Raw genomic sequence first — 23,897 nt, 5'->3', positions numbered from 1 at the left:
TCTTTGATATTCCCATTCCCAGCACTTCACTATTTGCACCATGTTTTGAAAAGACTGGGCCCATTATGTGTTCAAGAGTTTTGCTATCTGCAACCCTGTTTATTTTCTTTTACAAAATAATTTGTGAAAACAATATATCTAGTACTAAATTTTTAATGAGAATGCTTAATTATTTTGAAAAATATTAAATTATTAGTAAATAGTATACCCCCTCTCTTTGATATTCCCATTCCCAGCACTTTACTATTTGTACCGCATACTTCATATATCTGCATCGTGTTTTGTCAAGCTTGGGCCCATTAAACTTGCCCATAAATTTTCCTATCTGGACCACCCTTATTATACATGCACTCAGTTTTAAAACCTGGGCTCATTCAACTGACCCATCTCTTTTACTATCTGCGACCCCTGTTTATTTTATATATCCACCAGCTTTTAATATCTTTTAAAAAATATTTATATAATAAATATTTTAAACAAAATATTTTGTTAAAAAAAAAAAAAAAAAAAAACTAGATAACTACAAATTTTTTATTCAAAATCTAATTATGAATAAAAGCCTACAAGATTCACTCTCACATAACTCACAAAAATCCCTACAAAATTTTCCATAAAAAATTCCAAACCAAACCAAACAATAAACTAAAACAATCATAAACAACAAAATTTCCTAAACGAAACCAAATCATAGAAACAATCATACACAGAAACATTCATAAATAGAAACAATCATAAACAACAATACCCAACCATCATAATTGTTTCTTGATACTTGATAGCTAAAACCACTAGCTCAAACTGAAGTTTTTCAATTAAAAAAATTTACCTTTCAACAATTTAAAATAAAGAGAGAGCTGGACTTGCACCTTCGAAATTGCTATTTATTGGAGATTTAGAAACTTGGAGAAATTAAAGGCGGAGAAACAAAATTGTTATTTATTAAACACTTTGCGTCAACTCAGACCGACGAACAAAGGACGCAACCACGAAAAAAGACTTTGTGTTGGCTGAGACCAATGCAAAATGACACACGGACACACTTCGCATCAACTGTGACTGACACAAAAATGACTCACTAACACACTTTGTGTCGGTCTCAACCGACACAATAATTGAGGCACACTTTGTGTTGGCCTGACCGACACAAAAACAACAATTCCTTTAGCATCGGCTAGGTCGACGCATATCTATAATTTTATTTAATTCTTAACCTAAAATTTTGTTATAAATGTAATTAATAAATATTTTACTACATTAATATTAATAAGTATAATAAATTATACTTTAATATTTTTACTACATTAAATTAATATTTTTATAAATTCTTTCAAATTAAATAAATCAACCAAATTTAAAGGATATTTAATTCAATATTTTCATAATATTTTGAACATTTATTTAAATCTTGATAAACTTAAATATAAGTTTTAAGCAAAATAATTTCATTTATTCAATGAAAAAAGAAGAAGCTAAATATTGGATTGGAAAGAGATTCAATGTTAGATTTATTCTTATTGGAAAGACATTCAATGTTAGATTTATTCTTATTGGAAAGACATTCAATGTTAGATTTATTCTTATTGGAAAGACAAGTTGATTCTTTTTCATTTATTCTTATTCGAAAAGACACTTTGCTTCAGAGTGTGATATACAAATGCTTTGAAAAAATATGAAATCGCTTCTAAGTGCTGATTGATGTAGTTCACACTAAAGGTAAATATTGATTACCCAAGATGAAAACATATGCAATTTTATTTCTTTTTGAATTTTGGAGAAAAAGTATTCCAAGTAGTCCAAATAAAATAATCGCATATTTAAGAACTAAGCATCGTAAAATCACTAGATGTCAAACACCTATTATTCATGCAATCAAGATTGTTTTACGTGGAACACAATTTATGGTTCTTAATGAGACCGTTTCATTTTTTGTTGACTTAATAGAAGGTCAAGGACATCCATTAAAAGAAGCTAAATCTATGAATATGTCCTTAAGTGCATTGGGGAAGTGTATTAACACACTTACATGGAATAATGTCATGTGCTATTTCGTGACTCAAAGCTTACTACATTATTATGTGATTCATTTGGAGGACGTCACATGGAGGTCAGATTCAGTGAATGTAAAAATTCATGTTTTCTTTTTGTTAATTTTTTTATTACTATTACTATATTTATATTAAAATTTTCAATTATGGCATGTTATGTCCTACGTGGTTGCTTGTAAAACATCCTGGTATCCTGGATTAGTCACATGTTCCTGCATAAGAGAATGAAAAAGAGGTCCAACAATTAAAGAATAATTGTGCTAGATATTCAATTGCATGTATAGAACATGTGGTGAATTTTGTTAACTTTCGGTATTGTAGTAATCTAACAACTAAGAATAAATTACTCACTCAAACTCACTCTTAAAGTTTGTATTATATACTTTGTGGATAAATTTTTAAAATGAGTTTGTGCTTCATTTCTCAAAAGTCACATCTTTTGAACCACAGTGGATATCAAAGGCAAATCTCGAGTTCAAAATAAACTAATCTTTTATATATTACACATATTATGAGATTCATATTTTTTTAAAGTTACCAAAACAAAGTTTTTCCCTGACTTTTTTTTTCTAAAGTTTACTTTCAAATTTTATCACAATAATTGTTTCTTTATTTTGAAATATATCTATTAAATTTTACATTAAATAATTCATATCAAATTTATATCTATAATATTTTATATTTTATATAACATTTGTAAAAGTTAAATAATATTTTTTCATTATTCAATTATTATTTTTGTATTTTTTCATTTCATTCTTAACTTTTTCAAATAATTTCTTTAAATAATTTTAATATTAAGTTGAAAGTTTTGATTTGAGAAGTGTGTTGAAAATTTAATACAAACTAAAAATAATATTAATTCATTGTAAACATAAATAATTAATCCTAAAACATGAACATATGATTTTAAGAACATTTATTCGTATCATTACTGAAGTTGATATTGACACGACGTTGGGCATGTGCAACAATCATGGTAGTTGTCCGCTTGATGGATGTGAGGAAAGAGTTGAATAGTGCATTGGCATGGCTCGCATGGAAATTCTACAATAATGTTGAAACGATCGACAAGTATGCATCCTTTTTTGTTTTGATGATATTTATTCATTGGGTTACGAGATAACTCATTTTTTGAAACTCAAAATAAACTCAAGCTACCACAAAGCACAAGAGAGAACTCATCAATGCATGAGAATATATATAATAACATTGAAAACATTGAATCATATTTCTCACTTAGAACATGATAATCATACCACGTAAGATCCTATATAACATATAACACTCAAAAGTTGCCTTCTAGTTATCAATTGTTGAGCAGAAAAAGTGTTAAAAATATATACACCAACAATCAAATCAATTAAACCAATCTTATTTTTGGATTTTATGTCCTATATAATACACTCGGTTGAAAAAAATATTAGTTCACAATGAAGAAAAGATGTGAGCTTGGATACAAAGGTAAGATTGAAAGAAAAATAGGAACATATATCACATCAACGAGACAAATGTTTTTGATTGAAATGTTGATTACTTTCTACGAGCACCGCGTTTGTTAGAAGTAATAATTGTCTTTAACGACGTATATCGATCCCACAAGGAACAGTGAATCATCGAGTACAATATTCGCTAAATATAAAACAGAACAATAAAAAATTGTTATAATGGCAATAATTAACAAAAAAAAACAAATCAAAGAGTAATTGCGACAATTGGAAAAATGGGGATTAGGTTTCATCTGTTTTACTCACATGTATTTTGATTAACATGTTAATATTAAGTTTTTTTATTGAAATTGATGGTCGTAGAAAATTCACTTATATTGATCCCTCGCATATAAAATCCTTAAGAATGTTTCCTAAATATCAATCTCTCGCATATTTATAAAAACAACTTAGAATCACAAATTAACATTTCAAGTCTATCCATAACACTCAAATATGTTAAGTATTGTTGTTTAGGTCTGAACCCTAAAAATACCTCCCGATCAGATTTAAGATTCTCAATTTGTCACAGAAAGTTAAAAGTAAAACAACAATACCAATAATTAATCAAGAACTGAATATTAATATATAAGATATCACCTCAATACATAAGAGTTTGAGCATATTACTCCCAATCCCAAAGGGTAGAATTAGTCATGCATACTTCTAGCACCTTCCATTCTCCTAATTGGGTTTCAATTCACTCTATGGTGTTTTCCTCTCAATCTGACACCCTAGGGTTGAGCCTCTAGCCCCCTATTTAACCTAATTTTCTAGGGGTAATGAGCTAAGTGATAAAACATAAAAAAAGCCCAATCTATCTACCGCATTCTCGCTTGAGCGAGAATCTTCTATTGCAAAATTGGCTTTTTCGACACTTTTCTCCATTCTGGGATGATATATGTTGACAGCTTCTCAAACAAGACTGTTTGTGGAGCAGGAGTCGTCATCGAAGGCTTCTCAAACAAGACTGTCCGGTACCTTGAGCACGACACATGCAAGCTAGAGGAAGAAAAGGCGATGAAGCAGCAATGTTCAAGGTACACTATGATCAACCAAAATCTCTACCGTAGAGGCTACTCAAGGCCATTATTAAAGTGCATCACTGAAAAACAGGCAGAGTACGTCCTCAAGGAGATCCACGAAGGAGTCTACAGTAACCATTCGGGAACACAAACGATGCCTACCAAAGTCCTCAAGGTCGGTTACTATTGGTCAGTCGTCTAGGGTGACTGCGCAGAATTTGTGAAAAAATGCATCAAGTGCCAGGAATTTGGTCCCCTACACCACCTCAAGCCAGAAGTACTGCATAACATGACATCCCCATGGTCGTTCGTCATCTGAGGAATGGACATCATTGGTCCCTCCACCTTGGGAAAGGGACAGGCAAAATTCCTCCTAGTCAAAGTGGACTACTTCACCAAATGGATCGAGGTCGAACCACTCGCATCCATCTCGACCAAGAACGTGCAAAAATTTTTATGGCAAAGTATTTGTGTCGGTTTGAAGTGTCGCACTATAATAACTAATAATGGTTGACAGTTCATCGATTAAGGACTCCAGTCTTTCTACGAGGACCTCGGTATCAAGTCAATAACCATCTTGGTCGAGTATCCCCAGACCGACGGGAAGGTTGAAGTTGTAAACAATGTAATCCTGAACGAATTGAAGAAGCGACTTCGCAAAGCGAAGGGTCGATGGACCGAGGAGCTACTAGAAGTCCTGTGGACATATCGCTGCACTCCCAAACATCTACACAAGAAAAACTCTATAGCCTAACATACGAAACTGAAGCTATGATCCCGGTCGAGGTAGGTGAGCCTACCATCCGAAGGCAATTGTTTGACCTGACTCTGAATCAAGAAAGTCTCTCGGTTGGCGTATATCTACTAAACGAGCTCCGCGAAAATAGCAAAATTTGTGAGGCCACATGCAAGCTTTGGATGGCAAGGTGATACAACATAAAGGTCCGATCGAGGAGCTTTCAGAAAGAAGATCTTGTATGGAGAATGAGAAGCGTAGCATGGAAGCATGACGACAAGTTCTCATCCAATTAGGAATGCCCTTTTCCAGGTCTGAGAGGTTACAACTGGGGGGGCGTACCACCTAAAGTGCCTATCAGGAAAAATTGTACCAAGGACGTGGAATGTCACGCACCTCAAGTTCTATTACAATTAAACAAGCAAAAAAACTTACGCACTTTTTCCTCACCCCGCCGTTTTTTTCCTAAGGAGAATTTTCGGTCGGACAGGTTTTAACGAGGCGTTTCTTTCAATGCTTTACAACTTTAAGTCAAATTCATGCATCTCTCAATGCTCGGCTCGATCAAGGATGTAGCCTTAACCGACATACCCTACTGATACATAGAAGGCTTGGTTCAGTCAAGGATGTAGCCCTAATCATCATACCCTATTGATACCTAGAAGGCCTGGTTCGGTAAAGGATGTAGCCATAACCGACATACCCTACCGATACGTAGAAGGTTTGGTTCAATCAAGGATATATCCCTAACCGGTATACCCTACCGATACCTAGAAGACTTGGCGCGGGCAAGGATATAGCCCTAACCAGCATACCCTACTGACACCTAGAAGACTCGATTCGATCAAGGATGTAGCCCTAATCGGCATACCCTGTTGATACCTCAAAGACCCGGTTCGGTCAAGGGTGTAACCCTAACCGGCATACCCTGCCGATACCACAAAGACTCAGTGCGGTCAAAGACGCAGCCTTAACCGGCATACCCTACCAACACCCTGTAGCCTCGGTTCGGCCAAAGATGTAGTCCTAACCGGCATACCCTGCTGAAACCCAAAAACATTCACAAACAAACACAGTCGGATCAATGACTTAGTTTGTTCAATTAAGTTACTCCGACCGCTTACTTGTTCAATTTATTTGTTCAATTAAGTTACTCCGACCGATTACTTAACTTGTTCAATTAATATAGCACATATGAAGGAACGGTTGACTCATTAAAACAAGCATCCTCAGTTGAAGGAATCAAAAAAACTAAAAACCTAAGACTAACTAGTCTTCGTCTTCAACACCCTCGGTCGGGGCAGTTGAGTCGCACTCTGCAAGGCTTGTACCTCATGGCTCGGCAAAATCAGACCCTCGAACACATCCATGTTAGGGTCGAAGTTACCTGATGGGGGTGGACCGTTGTAGAGGACGTGGGCCTGGCGGACGACCTGGCGGATGCCTGGAAGAAACTTTGGCTGCGCATAGGCAAAGTGTCATCAATGTTCTTGTCCAAGTCAGCCTCGATTGCCTCCTTCTCGGCTTGCAGATCAGACCTCTCATTCTCCAACAGCAAGATCCTTTGGCCAACCTCCTCCAAGGCTTTCTTCAGTTGGGCATTCTCAGCCGCCTTCTCCCTCCACTCGAGCTTAGTCGCTTGAACCTCAGCGATCTCCCGCTCGGCCACCTCCTGAGCGAGCCTCTCCTCATAGGCAGAATTCGCCTCGAGAGACTACTTCAAGTTATCTGAAGCCTCGGCCAACTCATGCTCGAGCTGAGAAATATTCTTGACTCGGTGGCCCCGAACGTCAGCACCCAGGCGGGCCAGGACAAGCCCTTGGCAGATCATCTCGATACTGCCTTGAAGCAAGTCATCTTTGGGGACGAGCTGGATTAGCTCTTGTGTGGAACGAGTTAGACGATCTTCACACCCCTACAAAATTGTAAGTCACCCCCAGGCATCGATAGGGGTAACCTCAAGGCCTTGGGCGTAGGCTCAATGACAGCAGGGGGAATGGTTGGTTGAAAACATTGGTTGACGGGGAGTCAATTTTAATAGGGGAGTGGCGCGAAAGAGGGGGTGACGGCATTGTGCCCGGGGAGCGAGTAGTCGTTGCTATGTTATCCCCCTCCCTAAGCCTTTTCTTGCTCTTATCAAAGGGACCGACACGAGCGGCTGACTGCCTGCTAGCAACCAAGGTCTCCAGGCTCGAACAACCTTTCCGTTGCGCGACCCTCTTCTTTGAAGGTTTTGATCAAATTATTAACCTGAGAAACTTCCTTGCTCATGATTTTTGCATCAACCAGAAGGAGAGCATTAGTTGAAGAGTAAATATCTGACCGAAGCTAAAGAAAACTAACATATTCTCGAAGGTCATCCAACGATAAGATGACGCATACACGGTCAACAGGCTCCGTGCAGGGAGTTTTCTTGGAAGCTTATCAAAAAGAGAGAAAATATCTCGCTTCTCGACACTCGGGATCGGACGAGGCTACTACTTGAACTTTAAGGGATTCCTAGTCCAAAATATAGGAAACCTCGACCGACTGACTTCATCAAAAAGTATTGCATGCCCTCAGACCGAATGAAAACTTTAAAATATTTCTCTTTGAAGTTTTTGTAAGATGTGGTGTATGAACTAAACAAAACGTTACCCACCCGACTGATGAGCGAATGCCATACAACAGGCTCGGACGGGTGGCAAGTATAATAACTTAGAAAAGATGAAGGAGTGGGGTACAAATGAAAAATGTCGCATATCAGGCAAAAGGCCTGAAGGAACGCCCAAGTGTTTGGATGAAGCTGAGAAGGAGTCACGTTGAGCGCTTAAAAGACGCCCATCGTGAAGTTGTCAAAAGGAAGGGAGAAATGTAAGTTTGAGAATAAACAAGAATACATATAGAAAAAAAGGACACTCAGCAAGAGACCAACCCAGGCATATGGTGTCGGCCGACAAACAGGGCTCAGCGATCAGAAAGTCGAGACAAGCATATGCCTTTAAAATCGGGACCCTATCCAAAAAGCATAAACAGAGGTCCCGGTCGTAAAGGCATAGGTGATCCTAGTCACCTTAGGATCCATCCAGTCAAGCCCTAGAAAGGGAGATGACAGCTCAGGGAAACCCGACCGGTCAGTAGCACCTCCCAGGTCGTCCCTCCTGGCCATAACCTCCATAGGATGCAACACTTGGATTGCACCGACCGACAAAGGATTGGTCATGGAGAAGTTGGACGGAGAAGATGAAAGAGACGGAGACGAGGACGAGGACGAAGACGAAGGACGCAGATACGAGGACGAAGACGGAGGAGGCAAAGACGAGGAGAAGGGGGAGTCAAAGCAGAAGAGTTAGGACGAGACAGAGAAAAGATGACTAACCTCAACCTTACTCTTAACACTTAAAGTCATGACCATCGGTCTACTCCACGAGTGATAGTTTATGGATAGTTTATAGAATCAAGGACTGACAATACGAGGGGTGTAGCAAAATTTCCACATAATGAGAATAAAGAACACTTTGTGCCATTTATTCTTCTACCGTATTGAAAGAAAAAAAAATAAAAAGAACTAGTAAGAAAAGAAAAAGAGACAAGATCATGTTCACACCAAAGCCACTCTTGTAAAAAAATAGACGAAAAGACTTATGGTGTGTTTGAATTGAGGAGAGGATTTGAGAAAGTGAATTTAAAGTGATTTGAGAACAAAGTGTAAAGAAAGTGAGGTTGTTTGGATTTGAGTATATTAGAATGAATTTACGAGAGAAGTTTATTGAAATTTGTAAATGATGTGATAGTTGTGAAAAAAAAAATTAAAAGGTATAAAATATAAATTTACAAATTTATCCTATCTTTAAAAATATTTGAATAATAATAATAAAACAAAATTAATTTATTTATTTCTATTTTTTTGTAATTAATACTATTATTTTATAAATTTATTTTTTTTGTAAAAATATATTTTTTTATTATTATTAATTATTTTTATTAATGATATTATTAAATATCTGATTCAAATAAAATTATTTAATTACTTTGACAGGATAAAGGGTAATTGCGTAAAGAATAATTGCATAATTTGTTTATATAAAGTTGGATTCCTGCTAGTTTCACGTAATTTTTAGCTAAAGAGTGAAGAAAGTTTTTTCAATTTCTTTACCTTTCCACACTTTTTTTCTTCACAAATTATTAAATGCAAACAGGAACAATTCTCACAAATCTATGAATGAATAGTAATCACCAAAAACAAACAAGAGGTGGAACACCTATGCAAAACCCTACAGAGAAAAAGAAGAGAAAAACAAAGCCACCTATGAAAGAAACAATAGAAAAATCTTATTCAATGAATTGTATAGTGTTATATAAAATATCATGTGATTATGTTCCGTACAATTATTTTTATTATATAAACTAGTAATAATTTTTAAAGAAATATCAACCACATATTATTATTTCGTTATATAAAAATAAAAATATTTTTTAATTGATTTATTTATTGTATAGTACTATATATCATGTGATTATGTCCCGTACAATTATTTTATTATATAAAAAATATTAATAATTTCTAAAAAAATATCAACCATATTATTTATATCTCTATATAAAAAAGAAAAATATTGTTATTAATTGCGGTAGTAAAGGCTTTTGAAACCCTTTTTTTTACATCTTGGACATATATATATATATATATATATATATAACTTCGAAAATGATAGTTAATGGCCTCAAAATAGATTGAAAGGTCTTGTCGTGGGTATACGTCTGGACAAATCAAATTTATGGGGAAGATCTATCCAATGAAATATTTTGCATATTAGTTATTAACTTTTTTCATAAATATAATAAAAAAATTGTAACTTATAATTAATTTATAAAAAAGAAAATAAAATATAGAAAATTAATAAAATCATGTTTTACAAATTAATTTATAAATAAGAAATGGTTACCCATCACATTTGACAAGCTAACCATTAAGTAATTCATTAATGAATACGTTTAGTTCCAATTTAGGCCATCTATAATATATCTATAAATTCCCTACTCCATACTCATAATTGGTGAACACGTGGCGTTCATAATTAAGGTCTTAATAAAACCAACACACTCCAACAAATCATTTCAAATATTTAACTCACTATTTTCTATTTAAATTTATAAAAACAAACAAATATCTTTAAATAAAGAAACACTAATTTAAATTTTTAACTCAGTTTTGTTTTTAACTTGAATAAAAATGGATTTCGTTTTAGTGACACAATTTTTATTTGAACAAATATTATATCAAAAGCATTTTGAAAAGCACTGTTTAATTTTAGTTTAAAAACGAATTACTTGTTTGAGCGAAAACTAGATTAAAAACAAATTAACTTACTGTGTTAATTTCGCTTAAGGGAGATATGTTTCGTTTGGAAAAAATTATTATTAAACGTGATTGGTCAATAAAAAATCATCTTATTTTCTAAAAAATTCAAATTTAAAACTTAGATCTCAATATGATAAATAAAGGTTTTTCTATCAAATTTAAAAACTAAATAATTGGTAGTTAAAACATTGGTTACTAATTAGATACTAATTTAAAAACTATTTAATAATAATATAAATTAATTTTAAAAAAAAATAGTTTCTAAAATGATCTCTAATTTAGTTATTATTACAATTAATTATTTTATATCTAAAAATTGGTTTCTATTTCATGTCTTGTAGTGTTAACTCACTAATAATTTTTTTATTTATAATTTTTTAACTTATTAATAAAATTTTAGACTTGATCTTATTTAAATCACTTTCATTCTTATGTAACTTAACATAATTTTATTAAAGAAAAATATACTTTTTTATTTTATTAGTTAATTAATTTGCTTGCGTAATAGAACTTGAAGTATATGTGATATTTTTTTAGCATATTTTTATTTATAGGTCGAAATTACATAAGACTAATAGTAAAATTTTAAAGATGAATTTATTATATACAACATTCGTGAAGAACTAAAAGTGAATATATGTGTTTATATACCTACACTTACCTAATTTATGATAATGATATATAATTAGACTAACTAACATCTAATATATCTATATTTCAAACTTTGTAGTTATTATACATAGACTTTATTTAAACTTTTTTTTACTTAAAGAGAAGAACTTCTATATGGTAGAAAAATAAATAATTTGGTTGTAATATTTTCATTTAAAATTTAAAAATGAGCATTTTGCCTTTGAAGAGTATATAAGATGAGCTGTTAATGAATTTTAATAACTATGATTAATTGCTGATAAATTTTTTTTTTTTAAAAAGCACTCATTCAATTCAATCTTTCCTTTTATGATTGAGAGTGACAATTTTTCCGTACTAAGGACCATTTGACACACTACCTATCATTGATGGAACCATTTTTCTAACCATCGCATCAGATGCTTACAGTTACGTATTTAGAAAAAAAAATGGAAATTTGTACTTTTCAATAAATTTTTAAACGTTTAACCTCTGTTTGTTTATGTCGATTATATCCAAGAGATACTGTTGGATGCAATAATCATCACTGGATTTAGTTTTTGTTTTGTTTTAAGGGCTGTATTCTTGAAGAGGAAGAAGAACAAGAATATCAATGGTAGAGATTTATAGAAGAGGAGCGATTGAATTCGAATAAATAGTTATTTTTTTCTCTCATTTTAAATGCAAAGATTGAAATTCAGGCAGAGCGGTGGTGTTTTCTGTTATGTTTGTTATTTTTTTTTACTTTAGGGTTTAGAATTTAGGATTTAAGAACTAGATTTTGATTTTGGTGATTTTGAATGGTTAGATGAGAGGGAGTACGGACAATTTGAGATAGAAGGAAAAGTTCTAATTAATTGGAAGATTAAAAAAGTTGTATTAATATGTATTAGGTTAGGATGATAGGACGATCGCGAGAAAAAATGATTATTATAAATAGATGTATATAATATAAACAATAATACTTTTATTTCTATTATTTTTCCATCATAGGGTATGATATTTCATATTTTGTTCTATATATTTTTTCTTCTTTATAAATAAATTTGTTGTACAAATTCATTATACATATAACATTTTTCATTATAAAATATCATCTAGCATATCTACATGGTTATGTATCTACATACAATCTAATTAAATAGACAAAAACTTTCAAAATGTATAAATAAACATAACGGTAAATTTGTATATACTTAGATAATATTATTTTTACGATTATTTTCATGTTTCGACAGTGTTAAATAACTTGTATTTCTTCCGAAAATAATTATTCAACGGTGTCAAACTAAATTATTCAACCGTATCGAAAATAATTTACCATATTTTAATTAACTCAAATCTACACAAAAATACCTCATATTTTATTATTTAAATATTTTTAAATGAAAAAATAATTTTATAAACTTACATTCTACATCTTTTAAGAAAATTAAAAAATTCCTCAAAAAAATCATATAACTCACAAACTTCAGTAAATATTTCTCACAAATACACACTAACATACATCAATCCAAACACACGATTTTTTCACATTTTTTTTTCTCAAATCCTCACACATTCACTTCCTCATATCCTCACACAACTTTAAAACACATGTAAAGTGTAAGAAATCATCTTCCTCACATATGAAAAAAAAAAAAACATGTAAACCATATCAAATTTACATTATTATCCTTCAATATTTTGAAACCTAACACAAAAATGAATGAAAAAAAAATATAATCGATTATTAAAAAATGGCCAACATAATTCACACAATTGATATATATATATATATATAATAAAAATAAAATATATATTAAATAATATTTTAAATAAAAATATTAAATATTTAAATTATTAATAAATAATAATAATTAATTATAACTATAAAATAATAAAAATAAAAATACTTTTATAATAATTTTTTATATAATAATATTATTAATTATAAAAAAATAAATATAATTTTTTTTTAATTGAAACAACTATTTCTTTAGATAATTTTTCATGTTCTTGTCAATTTCACATATTTTACTCGAAGTCATTTGTAAGATGATATTGGAAACAACGTTTTACTACATTTTCAAGTTTTGGTGGATATCTTTTAGATATACGTAATTAAAATTATATTTTTAAATTAAAACAAGATAATTTTATAAAAAAACTTAATGTATCGATAATTATACATTATTCGTAATTTTCTTAAAGTTAGTTATTATAAGTTATCAAAAATAATAATTTAATTATAAATAATTAAAATTCATAAATATATTAATCATATTTTATTTTTAATTATTTTTAAATATAAGAATAAATTTAAAATATTATTATTTTATTAATTATAAAAATATCATTTCAACTACATATATCCCATCATTCACAAACTTTAATAAAAAAAATTCATACATATTTTAATCCAAATAATCTAAATTTATTTTATATTCAAATTTATTCATTAATTCAAAAAAAAAAACATTAATAAGAGGCTTTTACATAATGTATGTAAGATTGAATCAATTCTACTTACAAACTATTTTTGCAACTTGCACTAAACCTAATTTATCTTAGAATTTTATTTTTCTTATTTTTACTGATTAACCATTATTTAATTAATAGAGTAAATTAATATTATAAAAATAAATATTAAAAAAAACTCAATATATTTTTACAGGTGCAAGAAAACCAAATGTAACCATAACGTTTACAAAAATTAAAATCCAAATAAAATGCGCACTATAGGAACAAATTTTGTATAGTGCAATTATATGGTACTGTATGGGTTGAAACAGAGATATTCGTCAACATATCTAACTTCACACGCTACTGAAGATGGAACCAAATTCTGATAACTTGTCATGAACCAAAACTCAATAAACATGTAATATTAAATAAATACAAAATATTAATCAATAATATAAAATAGAGAATATATTTTATAAAAGGTATTGTTTTTATGGTCCAAAATTAAAAACAAAAATAACCAATCTTATATCTCTTTCATAAATTTATTATAAAAATATATATTTTTGTTAACTAAATATATTTCTTATTAATTATGATATTTTAACTAAATTATAATATATTATAGTTTTTATCTATTAAAATATATCTTAAGACAATAGTATCAATAATTATTAAGAAAGTAATTTATCATAAAAAGTTGGAAAGTAGAAAACGAGAAAATGTATATTAATAAATATTGTAAATATAAAAACAAATTATATCAAAATATTTAGTATTTAAATTATGTTTCATATATTTCAAAAACAAATGGAAAGTTTAAATCACTAACTTTAATACAGAAACAATCTATACATAAAAGCAGTTATAGAAAAATAAGAAAACTAATATTTAGTTCATCAATGGAGTCTTTACAACCACAAGAGAGAAAAAAAAAATCTACAATAAAAAATTATTATTTTATAAAAGAGAAAGTAATTTAGAAAAAAAAACATAACTTTAAAAAAAAATCCGCAAGATTTTTAAAACATTTTACATCGGTAATGTAATATCCAATAAAAAAAAAATTAAGAATATCATCACATATTTGTTTTTCATTATTTTCTGTTTTGTCTAACATAAATTGATTACTTAACATCTCTTATATTTATCATATGAGGAAAAAGTATTCCTTGTATGGACTAAGGAAATGACACCCGTGTTTTAATATTTAATGATAATGAGGTTATTTTCATTTCGTTATTATTTCATTTTAAATTTTTTGTATATTATTATAAATTTTGTAATAATGAAATTTTATAATCTATAAGCCTATTTTTTTTATATAATTAGTTAATATTATTTTTAAATTTACCTATCACATCAAATTTGAAGATAAATTAATTAATATTTTTAATAAGCAAAATGTGATCTTGAGGTACCTAAGCTTTTTTTATCACCAAATAATGAAAATAATAACGTGTTACATTTTTAGATGTTCTAATTAAGGTGGTTAAAAAATTCAAATTACAAAATTCAATCCATAATTATCAATATCTATATTAGTTTTAATCCATTTAAATGGATTTATTTCAAATTTAAATCTATATTTTTGGATTTTAAATTCAATCCATTTAATTGGATATGGATTAGATATAGATTAGATATATTTTTGGATTATCCAAATTGCATTTTGAGATGAATTTTGACTTGTCCCGATCAAAGTTAAGCCAAGACAATCCAGCCGAGCAGGCCCTGGCCGATGTTTAACCAAGCAGTACCGGACCCATATCGAGTCGTCCGGGCCCGAACCGATGTCGAGTCATCCGGACCCGGACCGATGTCGAGTCATTCGGGCTCGAACCGATGTCGAGTCGTTCGGGTTCGGGCCAATGTCGAATTGTTCGGGCTTGAGTCGATGTCGAGTGGAGCGGGCCCGAGTCGATGTCGAGTTAATTGGACCCTAGCTAATGTTGAGCCGAGCGAGCCCGAGTCGATGTCGAGTTAATTGGACCCTGGCTAATGTTGAGCCGAGCGAGCCCGGGCCGATGTCAAGTCGAGCGGGCCCAGGCCATTATCGAGTCTTCCAGGCTCGGGCTGATGTCGATTCGTCCAGGCTCGGGCCGATGTCGAACCGAGTTGGTCCGCGTTCAGGTTGAGTCGGATTAGGCCCGGTTCGAATCAAGTTAGTCTGTGTCCATATCAAAATGGATTTAATGTAATTGACAAAATGTATTTAATATAATTAACAAAATGGATTGAATCTAGATTTATTTCACTTTAAATAGATTTAAAAAATATCCATTTAAATTTGATCTGGTTTAAATGGATATGGATTTTAAATCCAATCCATGACCAGTACTAGTTCTAACTCAATTACCATATTTTTTTTTATTGATGGCAAAAGTTATGTATAAATATGAAAAAAATATCCATATACTCAACACCCTACTCTTTTTTTCTACATTGTACTAAAAAAAATCACTTTTTATACAATTATTTCTTTATCATCACATATAATTATCTCTTTTGTTTTGTTGGGTTAAATTAAATTGTTTGTCCACATATATGCAGGTTATTGAGAAAATTAAATTCATTGATAATATATTGTTTTGCGTGTATATTTTTTTTATTAAGAAGTAGATTTTAAGTATATTTTAAATTTATAAAATTAATTTATAAATGAGGTTTATATTTATTTAAAAATTATAAAATATTTTTATTTTTAATTGATGTAGAATTTTGAACATCATCAAATCTATTATGTTCAAATGTGTTCCACACTAAAATTTATATATATATATATATATATTTTATTTATTTATTTATTTTGTAAAAATATAATTAAAAATAATGCTATAAATAAAATATCAAAGTGCTAGGTTGACAATCATACACCATGTTATTTTTTTTTATGAAGTTAAGTCATTTTGAAATTATATTATATCATATTATAATTATAAATTAATATTTTATAAATTATTAAAGTAACATTTTTCTAAAGCTATAATTAGCAAGTGCCCATGTTTTGTGTGTGTGTTGGAAGGACAAATAGACAACTTCTTAAAGTGCATCTTAAATCATCCCTAACACTCATAGAGTTTAATTTATTAAAATTGCTACATCATTTATTGGGTTGGGTGGCACTGGTAGGTGTCATTAAGGGTTCTTATTCTTTCTATATATATATATACTTATCTAGTTATATTGTACAAGTAAAAAGCATTCCTAAATGATCATCTTCACCATATAACTCTCTCTCATACATCCTATCATTTCAACATCCTCTATCTTCTCCAAATCTTATTCTTAGATTTCTTCTACAATTTCTACTTATAGCAGTTAGTCAGAAAAGATGTCTGAGTTCTTCAAGGGAAAGACCATTTTAATGACTGGCACAACAGGCTTCTTAGCAAAAGGTACTACTAAATACACAATGCATCTATAATAAATAATTTGAAGTTTTTCACCTGCCACTGAATTTGTCTATTACATGCGCAGTTTTCTTGGAAAAGATTCTGAGAACCCAACCCCAAGTACACAAACTGTATCTTCTGGTCCGAGCAAAAACCTTTGATTTGGCTGCACAACGCTTTCAAAATGAGGTTAATCATAATCAATACTATAATAGTATACACATGCTTGCTATATGAGTATATTATACTACAAAATTAACTTTTATGAATAGTAATTCTCCCAAGAAACAATGTAAGAAATCTTTGTGTGAGAGCAACATCTGCATTTCATTTATCTTCTCAGAAGATAATTCTTTTTTCATTTCTCACTCTTCATATTATGTTATCATCAAAACCATTACTTATTCTCCCTTACTTGCATTCTTCTTTCAAATCACTCTACAACCATGATTCCGTTTTTGCACTACTTTTCTATGTTGGGCATCTTCATGTCTCATATTTATTTTTCCATAGGCTTTCTCACTCCTTAATCTTCATTTCCATTTTGCTAAGAGAGTCAAAGAGTTTTATATCTTTAACTCCAAGTTCACCTACTTCTTTTGTTTTAAAACTATCCTCCCATTTATCTAATTCAATCTTCCTATCCTCAGAAGTTGGTAATTTGTAAAAAGACAAAAGAAAAAATGGTAAGCTATGAGAACAAATTTTATGATCCAAAGTCTACCGCAAACATTAAGAACATTCCTTTCCAATAATTGTTTCTTGAATTTTTTTCAAAACAGGTTGCCAAAAATTATATTTCCTTGGATTTTTTTCTCACTGTCATGTCTACACAAGTGAAAGTAATATTCATAATACTATAGTTAAGGATTCAAGATTACCTTTCTAAATTTTGTCTCTCAATAACCTTTAGTCTTGCTATTGTGAAAATTCACCTTAAAAACTTAAGCAAGTTCACTGAATTTTAACATCACTTACTAATAATGTGTCATTTGTATATTATAGTATGTTCACTATCACCTCCTTGCACCTCACTTTAACCTCTTCCAACATTTTTCTTCTAATTGCTTACCTTACAACCTTGAAAATCTTTGGACAACAACAAAAAAACAAAAAACAAAATCAAAAGATTACCTTAATCTAATTAATCCACATATTATTACAACCTAATTTATCTATCATATAGTCCATAAAGTCTTATGTGACTGAGTAATATGATTTTTCATAGTTTACTTTTATTATGATACAATTCTTCTTTTTACAAATACGCTTCTTTCACCAATTCATTTACCATCAAGACACTATCTAACAAACATCTAGATTCTATCTTTTATGCTTTGTTTGGATTCAAGGATGAATTTGAGGGGAAAGAGAGTAGAAAGTGAGGTTGTTTGAATTAAGAGAAAGAAAGTGCAAAGTTAAGAGAAATGAAAGGAAAATTTGTAAAAGTTTGTGAGTGATGTGATGAGTGTAATTGATAAAAAAAATTAATTGATGAAAGTGTAAAATTACAATTTTTTCTTTGTGGTTAAAATTAATTTAAAATGAAATAAAAATTCTTATTTGTACATAGAACTTGTGTTTGATTAAAACATTATTTTTGTTACGGTTAAGTACAAGAAAATCATTAAATAGAAACCAATTTTAGAGACATAAAGTAATTACTTACTATATTGTGACTAAAGTTAGTAGTTAAAACTTGGTAGCTAGTTAGTTATAAATTTAGAAAATGATTTAATTTTTTTTAATAATAATAGAAACTACTTTAGATACCAATAATTTTTTTAGTCTCTAAAATAGTATATAATTTAGTCGATATAATAACTAATTATTTTTTGTCTCTAAAAATTGTTTATATGTAATGATTTTTTTGTAGTGGGTTGGTGATCTCAGTTGAAAAAAATATATATAAATCATTTGAAATTGTGGATATCTAAAAATTGTTGAAAATGAATTTTGATAAAATTAAATAAAATTGAAATAAAAAAATATTATAAAATATTTAATAAAATAAACCAAAATTGATTAAAAAAACCCAATGCCTAATGAGTATTAAACATAGAACCGTCCAATAATATATGATGAAAAAAAAGAGTTAAGTTACAATAACTAGGCGGGAAAAAAACAACAATTATGTCATGACAATTATGTGAAGTTATTAAATCTTTGTTAGAGTTTATCAATTCTTTGGTGAACTCTCTCAAAACCTTTGTTGACATTGATGTTTAAAGTATTTAAGTCTAACCCAAATGCAAAATACCACACACGAATAAATAACAAATGATGTTTAAGACTTACTTGTTGATAATCTATGAACCAAGCACATGATGTTTGACCCACATACAACACCACACCAACATGCTCCTTCATCAAAGCACCTACACCAAAACGTTCCTTCACCAAAGCACCTACACCACAATAATCATACAAGTCAGCCTTCAGTTACCTCCAAATTATACATAGTAAAAAAATGTGAGGATATATGTGCTACATTTTGAAGCATAATCGATTATTACCCATATAATTGATTATCTTCATCCTTCAAACCTCCATTGTCATTTCTTTCAGCCATGACACCTTATCTCTACACTTCCAACAAACTCCAACAACCACCCTTCCACATGCAAGTCCACGAAAACACCTCCACGAACAACAACTTCCTTCAAACAAAACTCCACCACCTCAACTCACATGCAGCTCACACACACCACAAACTCATCTCACACGAACAACCACCAAGTTTTCCAAAGAAGAACAAAAATGGGAAGCTTTACCAAATCCATTCACGAGTATTTAATGGAGTTTTCAAACACTCAACTTCAATAGTCAAAGGACTATTTGCCTCATTTAGGAATCTTTGCATGCATGGCCAATGTGTAGATCATGAATCTCTATCATGCATAGTGTAAAAGTAGGGCACTTTGGTCTTCTCATGCATGTCCAATTGACTTTCCCTCTATTTCTTCATACTTGAGGGTGACACTTCCTTGACCCTTTCCTCTCACATCCACGCTCATATTTCCTCGCTAATCAACTGATACAAATATGTGACCTTCCCTCAAATCCATCTGCGTAAACAATATGTATCCATAAACAAATATAGTATTACACCTTGCACATACATATTTTTCCCTTGCTTTCTCTTCCAAACTTATACCCTTCATACTATCTTTTACCATTTTGTGCCCTTCTCGAACTATCTCGGGTTGAATCTCCATGCCTACACTATCTTAGTCGATTGAGGTGTATATTCCTATTCTCATCCCATATATTTTCAAGTCTCCTCCCAATTTTTGTGATGTTTGCAACATCAATAAAACTTGATCAAACCAAATTTTTGTCCTTTCATGTTAAGATTTTCGATATATCTAAAGATCTCTTATATTCACTCCCACCTTTAAAAATTCTTCCCATATCTTTTCCTCCATAATTAATTGGGAAGTGCGAGAAGAAGAAGGTGTCCTTTGCTTCTCGCATGATCCCAATTTTCTATCTTCCCCCTCTTTCACTCATCACCTTTTAACCTCGGGATAATGAAAAATCAATTTTCTTACTAAATTTTATCATTGACTCATTTTCAGTTGTTCATATTGAATTGTGGCATTCATGCATTTCTTTAATGATCATATTACAGGTCATTCGCACAGATTTATTCAGAGTGTTACGAGACCAATGGGGCGAAGATTTTGATTCTTTCATTTTAAAGAAGATTGTGGTCATATCAGGAGATGTTTCTCTCCATAATTTTGGTTTGGAAGATGAAAAGCTCAAGATTAAGATGTTTGAAGAGATCAACATTATTATAAATTTTGCAGCAACTACCAAATTTGACGAGAGGTAAATTATCTAGTAGGAACCAATAATTTTTTCTTCTTCATATTTTGATTCATTATTATTTTTCTACAGATTTGACATCTCAATGGATGTAAATACAATGGGTGTCTTACACGTCTTAAACTTTGCAAAGCATTGTCCTGAGATAAAGATTTTTATGCAAATATCAACTGGTAATTGTAGTTGATTATAACTTGATCATAATGTAATATAGGTTACTATATTTACCAAAACATTATTCAGTTACCATTAAGCCAATTTCCATTAATAACACATTTTTTGGTATGAATGAATGTTAGCATACGTGTGTGGAGAGATTAAGGATGAAAAAACAATTGTGCAAGAGAAACCCTTTGAGATGGGTCAGACCTTGAAAAAGTCCTCGAAATTAGACATAACTGAAGAAATGAATTTGTTGAAGAAGAAGATAGATGAACTTCGATCAAAGAATGCTACTGAAAGCACAATAAAAAATGCATTGAAAGATTATGGAATTGAAAGGTACATCAAATTCTTATTTTGTTATAAAGCTGATATTCATTAATCTATAAATGAAATTATTTTTGTGATGTATCAGAGCAAATTTGTATGGTTGGCCAAATACATACACATTCACAAAAGCAATGGGAGAGATGCAATTGGTTCATCATAAAGATAATGTTCCACTAATCATTATACGTCCCACCATGGTTACTAGTACCCTTAAGGACCCATTTCCTGGTTGGATTGAAGGCTTGAGGTAAATATTTTTAACATTGTCTCAAATGTGTATTTCATTCCAATTATTCCACTTCCTAGACAAAAAAATAAACTCTTAATTTATCAGTTCTACTTAAAGTTAAACTTTTAGAGTTTATTTCATCATGTTCAAGATTTTCTTAAAGAGAAATTATAAATTTATTTATTTTGTATTTGCAGAACTCTCGACAGCATAATATGTAGCTATGGTCAAGGGAAAATAACAAACTTTCTTGGTCATCCCAAGACAATTTTGGATACGGTAAGTTAAATGTATAAATTTAGTTTTGGTTATATGTATTAATCGATACTTAAATGATTATGTAAAAAATAAAACATCAAAAGTTTAAACTACTTATCATTTAATGTGTTCTTTTATATATCTAAAAAGCATTGGTTTGTTTTGCAAAACATCTATGGATGTCTAAAGAATAACTCATTGAATTTTTTTTTTTTTTATAAAAATATTTACCTTATAACATGATTTTGTTGAAAAAAATATTACTAGTTCAATTTTGTGTATATACTAACTACTATGTAATATTATATGCAGATACCTGCAGACATGGTTATCAATTGTATGATGACAGCAATTATTGCTTTTTCAAATCAAACTCCCAAGAATTTCGTCTACCACATATCATCATCATTAAGAAATCCATTCAGAATTGTTGATGTTCGTGATTACTGCTATCATTATTTCATTAAATTCGCGTTGAAAAACAAAAATGGAAAGCCAATAATAGTGCCCAAGCCAAATTTGATATCAAGTAGGGCTGTTTTCGACATTTACATGACAATTCGATATGTTTTTCCACTAAAGGTTTGTTGACTACCAAGTTTAACTAAATAATGAAGCAAAACTACAATAATATGTTTTGCTAATCTTTTAAGGTTTCATGTTGATCTTTGTGCATGGGTTTGATATATTTAGGTCTTAAATGTGGTGAACAAAGCGTTTTGTCAATGCTCTCGAGATGTTTATGACGATAGCTACAAAAAATTCAAAAGGGTGACACGACTAGTTGAAGTATACAAACCATACCTGTTTTTTAAGGGCGTGTACGTGTTTTTCCTTGTCTATAATTACTAGAAATGGTACATGAACTACTTTTATTCGTAACCATCATTCTCATACAAATTACTTTCGGTTTCAGCTTTGATGATTCAAACACACAAAATTTACGAAGAGCAACAAGTAATAACATTGAGGTTGCTGCTGGATTGAACTTTGACCCTAATAGCATCGATTGGAAAGACTACATGATGAACACACACATTCCTGGTCTTGTAAAGTATGCGTTGAAATGATCTTAGAAATTATGCTTTGAAATGGTTGCACACTATAGTCTTTGTATTTTTATAAAATTTTATTGTTCGGTTTACAAAATAAGAGTGGACTATCACAAAAGAGAATTGAGCATTATTCATTCCATTCATTATTTAATTTTACTTTTACATTTGGGATTTCATTTATGTTGTGAATGTTTAAATTGTTAAATGATATCACTCTTCATTTCACAGTCATACTTCTCATTTTTGTTGTCAATGTGGTTCTTCTTTTCTACAATTTGAACCATGCGGTCTTAATTAATTGTCATACATTCAAACTATTTGTATTCTTATCATTACAAGAAAATTATTAAATATCAATTAATTTAGAGAGAAAAAATAATTAGGCTTTATAATAAATAACTTAGATACTATTTTATAACACTACAAGAAAATGATTAAATAACAACTAATTTAGAGACCAAAAATAATTAATCATAGTATTGATTAAGTTAGATATTATTTTATAAACTAAAAATTATTAGTATCCAAAGTAGTTTCTAATTTGGTATCTAATATTAACTACCAAAGTTTTGACTACTACTAACTACTTTAGATTCTAAATTAGCCTTTAATTAAATTACTAAATAATTTATAATCTAAAGCAATTAGTAACTAAAACCTTGGTATATAAATAATCACCAACATCTTACCTAATTGTAGTCATTAAGAAACCTCCACTACATAACCCAACCTTGTTTAGCACCAAATTAATGCATGATTAAGCAAAAAGCATATGGATAAATTCCAAACAGAAAAATCCATAGTATCCAGCAATACCATATGTTTAGTGAACACGTGAATTTCTTTCTGCACCTCCATATTTTGTTCCTGTCCTCCATAAATATTTCAATTCCAAAATTACCATTGGACAAAAGGTGTAGGATCT

General features: G+C 30.4%; 1 protein-coding gene across 2 annotated transcripts; it reads left to right on the top strand.

Moving 5' to 3' along the window:
• The first annotated feature begins 16,896 nt into the window (after positions 1-16,896).
• Positions 16,897-23,197, top strand: LOC137830210 (fatty acyl-CoA reductase 1). Of its 2 annotated transcripts, XM_068637404.2 has the most exons (10): positions 16,897-17,107; positions 17,190-17,293; positions 20,739-20,941; positions 21,011-21,111; positions 21,238-21,439; positions 21,516-21,677; positions 21,857-21,938; positions 22,230-22,499; positions 22,611-22,738; positions 22,834-23,197. In XM_068637404.2, exons 1-10 carry the CDS (start codon positions 17,044-17,046, stop codon positions 22,985-22,987), a joined length of 1,470 nt encoding a protein of 489 aa, XP_068493505.2. In that variant the 5' UTR covers positions 16,897-17,043; the 3' UTR covers positions 22,988-23,197. The 2 variants fall into 2 exon arrangements, with proteins under 2 accessions (XP_068493505.2, XP_068493513.2); XM_068637412.2 differs by lacking the exon at positions 22,230-22,499 and having other exon boundaries at positions 16,898-17,107.
• The last annotated feature ends 700 nt before the right edge of the window (positions 23,198-23,897 follow it).

This window comes from Phaseolus vulgaris, chromosome 11, assembly GCF_051622355.1.
Source record: "Phaseolus vulgaris cultivar YP4 chromosome 11, ASM5162235v1, whole genome shotgun sequence".
Taxonomy (NCBI): domain Eukaryota; kingdom Viridiplantae; phylum Streptophyta; class Magnoliopsida; order Fabales; family Fabaceae; genus Phaseolus; species Phaseolus vulgaris.
The sequence above is the reverse complement of the archived record's forward strand: the minus strand, read 5'-3'. Positions and strand labels throughout refer to the sequence as shown.

Bases quoted from the DNA above. Each gene is read 5' to 3' on its own strand.
- LOC137830210 (XM_068637404.2), top strand. From the start codon at position 17,044: ATGTCTGAGTTCTTCAAGGGAAAGACCATTTTAATGACTGGCACAACA. The intron at 17,294-20,738 runs GTTAATCATAAT...ATCATATTACAG, and splicing joins CACAACGCTTTCAAAATGAG to GTCATTCGCACAGATTTATT. The intron at 21,440-21,515 runs GTACATCAAATT...GTGATGTATCAG, and splicing joins AAAGATTATGGAATTGAAAG to AGCAAATTTGTATGGTTGGC.